Raw genomic sequence first — 3,985 nt, 5'->3', positions numbered from 1 at the left:
CCACTACCGCAACCACCAGCTTTATCATCATCAGCAGCAGTAGCGGCATCATCATCGTTTATCATCATCATCATCATCATCATCAGTATCTGCAGCAGCACCACCTCCACTACCACCACCATCACCACCACCATCATTGACACCACATTAAGAAGCAGCTTTCTTTAATCGCAACACAAGGAAACAATTATAATAACATTTACATATTTTTATTTCAATAACTTCAATATTAATCAAAGCAAACAGACTTCTCAATATTCTTAGGTAAATGAAATCAATGCATATACATCTCACATGTAATAATGTAAAAAAGTGTGACGATAATTCAAACATACATCCTTTTTTACAAGAGCAATGAATAATAAAATCGTGAAATATGAAAAAAAATAATAGTGGGGAAAATAACAGGAGTAGAATTTAGGAGTAAAATATGGAGCTAATAGATTAAAAATATATAACTAATACCAGTTTAGGCTTTTACAATATGCAAAATTGTGTATTATTTTGTATTAATTGAATAATATTAAATATGTTCTTCGACATGAAATTATTAATTTTAACATAACAACCTGGAAATCAACTATTATTCATGCACTCACTACCATGGTGATAGAAATAATACACGAACGCGGAGCGCAAGATACATGTATATATCATTAAAGTCGCGAAATCAGCATCATCAACGACTCGCACTTTAACTGATAGTATACTCAATACAATAAATCATCACATTTTGATAATATTTATATATATTGAGGACATGTTTTAGTTCAGTAAATACAATACTCTTGAAGGCGTTTCATAAGAATCTTAAGAATTGTGTTCGTTTCTAAGTTTGATTTTTCTGTCGTAGGAGTGTTTACTCATTTTCCAATCATATATATTTAGAGACATATTTATCTTAAAAACATATCAATACAAGACAATTAAAGGTCTTTGTTTCACAAATACATTTTATAATTACAATAATCTTAGTTACAAACTTCTAACAAATATTGTTTAAACACATAATATAGTAACTTTCATAATCGATTATACAATACATATTTATTTATTTCTAATTTTTACAAATACGCTTTCATTGTACTATTTTAAACAGCTTCAGTGTATTCACGCCTTCCGGACAGTTGGTCACGGCCATTCTCGAGCCATCCCTGGAGACGGTAACGGCGTACGGAAGCTTCATGTCGACTTCACATGACGCCAATATGTCCCCCTCAGTTGATATCTGGATGACGGAGTTTGTGTTCTGGCTGCACACAAACACGGAGTTACCTGGTCCCACACATGCACTTCTTGGATCCCGTATCCGGCCACCTTTCACCTCTCTACTCTTGCCGGATACGGTGTTATACACGTGAACTGTGTGAGCATGTCTGTCTGTAAGGACCAGAGTACCCCGGGATTGTATGTAGGTACATGTACTTGCATCAAGCTTATACGTCTTTCCAGGAAACTTCACGCTGTCGAAGTCGCTCTCCTTGCCGTCCACGTCTATCACCCTGGCAGGCCGCGGGTCGTAATAAGTGCTCACTACGAACGTGCGGTCGTTCAGGGGACAGATGGAGAAGCATTTGGTGGACGTGGGCAGCGTCTTCATCAGCGTGAACGTGTTGTCACTGTCCACTGTCAGAAGGCAGATGGTTCGGATATCTCCGGAACTAACGGTTACTGCAATATTGTTATCAGAGTACGATGTTACGTCCCTAGGATATATCTGAAATTTATAAAATGTGTCGAACCTCTTCAATGTGTCACTCAAAATAAAACATTTCCAGTTGTATTTATCCACGGCGACGATCCTCCCGTCCGGCAGAAAGTCCAGCCCAGAAACAAACGGCTTCATCTGGTCGTATCCTGTCTTCACAAGCTCCATGGTTTTCAACAACTCTAGACTCACCGGCCTTTGTGTTTTTGGTTCTTGTGTTTTTGGCTCTTGTGTTTTATTTAATGAGAATAATGCGACATCAGTAGTTTTAATTTGTAAAATGTTTTCGTTGATTCTTAGTCCCACTTTGACGGTGTAATCATTCTTCAATAAAGTGTTCAGTGTTTGTGCTGCCTTCTCTTGCGTCATTTTGAGAATGTGGTTTAGAATGAATATTTCCGTTTCCGTGCCTTTCTCGCGAACGCTATCAGACATTGCCAAGTTCGTGTGGAGTTCTTTCTTCAGGTTTTCAGCCACATTTCTCCTCGTATTAAGACGTTCGTCTTCCTGTGTGTTATGGTTAGTCATTTCGCTGACAATTCGCGCCTTAGCCTTCTCAATTTTCGTTAATAAGTCTTCCTTGTAAATATCAATTTCTTTTACGATTTCTTCCACTCGCGAAACGTTGTTCAATTGATCCTCCTCGCATTTCATTATAACTTCTGAGGCAGAATTAATGGATGAACGTATCTTTTCCCTTTCATCATCTTTCACATTCTTAGCTACCATTGCTATTTCGTGGATATTATCGCATCTACGATGACGAGAAAAGGCACATATTTCACAGCACAAATCTTCGTGGTCTTCACAGTGAAACATGAACACTCGTTTATGTTCTAAACACTGATCCAGTCCCTTCATATCGACATCTGGCTTGACACAGGCTTCATTGGCAGCCACAATATGATGTTCATCTACGTTAGTCATGTGCACCTTGTGTCCATCACAGCAGTCATCGCATAGATAGACCTTGCATGTATTACAATACAACGAAGCCACCTCTGACCTGTCCCGACGACGACAAGGTTCGCACTTGCTCCCGACTCTTCCACCGACGGCGTCACTACCACAATCTAGAAGTGTATCGTCAAATCCTCCGGTAGCCATAGTTTTCTTGTTGAGTGTTTATTCTCCTTATTTTTTAAGAACAGGTTTAAATCTTCCGTACCTGTTTATCCGCTGTGAATATACAAATATCAATCTACTTTCGTTTTAGTATAGTTCACTATGCATTCACCTCCAGGTAAAATATATCAATCGAAAGACATCTACTTTCGATTTAGATATGTTCACTGTGCAGTGACGTTTCATGTACAAATACGGTGTTTACAAAGGTCGGTTTTAGATAGCTTTATCTATCATGTACGTTAATATATGATATGATCAATTATTTAAAGGTCCATTTTGACATATGATTTGGTCTAATTGAACATTTAAAGGGTATGAAAAATTGTTGTATAAATTTGATTTTTTTTAAGCCGTAGTTGGTAAAGGAATGTAAATCTTTATAATTTAAGTATTAACGCAAGTCAAATTTGTTATCGAGAATTCTGCATGATGTCGCGACCATGATCTATACTTAATGTCCCCATAAACAATATTCCATTCTGAACAATACGGGAATTACCTATAAAATACCAACAACATATATATGAGCAAAGAATATCAATATTTTCATACTCTTAAGCAGGGGCGGCTCCAGGGTTTGACGCTCAAGGGGGATGGGGGAGTTTTGGTGTGATTGATGCATAATTTCTGTACTTATTGACATGAAATATTCTCTTGTACTATTTCAGGACTGTCGCGGAACGGTTGCAACCCCCCATCCTGTACCGATTCCAATAAAGCTTGTGGCATTTCAATAGCACTCAAGAAAAACAAAAAAAACCATTAACATCTCTTCACTATAGAGTCAGGCTTGAAATCTCACACCAATTAAAAGTTTTGTCAACACTACCGAATCACGCCTGGTAAACATACAAAACATTATAAGCTAACTAAACATTTTCGAGTCACGCCTCCGAATCTCACTCCAGCAACACATTAAACACTAAGGCTACATGTAACTATATATCATCGAGTAACGCCTTGGAATTTACCTCCAGGAACGCTTAAAGCGTTTGGAGCCATCTCATAGTTACGAATCACGCCTGTAAGTCGTGCCTTACAATATGTTCATATATATATAAAGGTTTATGTTTGTGAAATTTCATCAAAAGAAAGTAACAAGATTACAATGTAAACTGAAGGACCAATCAATAGCAATAACCCTGCTAA

The 3,985-nt window shown here is 37.6% G+C and overlaps 1 protein-coding gene across 1 annotated transcript; it reads right to left on the bottom strand.

Annotated features, from left to right (window-relative positions):
* Nucleotides 1-203: 203 nt before the first annotated feature.
* Nucleotides 204-2,888, bottom strand: LOC128219039 (uncharacterized). The gene has a single exon (XM_052926851.1). The coding sequence runs from the start codon at nucleotides 2,813-2,815 to the stop codon at nucleotides 1,079-1,081; it is 1,737 nt and encodes a 578-aa protein (XP_052782811.1). The 5' UTR covers nucleotides 2,816-2,888; the 3' UTR covers nucleotides 204-1,078.
* Nucleotides 2,889-3,985: the final 1,097 nt, after the last annotated feature.

The sequence above is a fragment of the Mya arenaria genome, chromosome 15 (genome assembly GCF_026914265.1).
Source record: "Mya arenaria isolate MELC-2E11 chromosome 15, ASM2691426v1".
NCBI classification, from domain to species: Eukaryota; Metazoa; Mollusca; class Bivalvia; order Myida; family Myidae; genus Mya; species Mya arenaria.
This window is presented reverse-complemented; position numbering and strand designations above follow the sequence as displayed.

Bases quoted from the DNA above. Each gene is read 5' to 3' on its own strand.
- LOC128219039 (XM_052926851.1), bottom strand. From the start codon at position 2,815: ATGGCTACCGGAGGATTTGACGATACACTTCTAGATTGTGGTAGTGAC.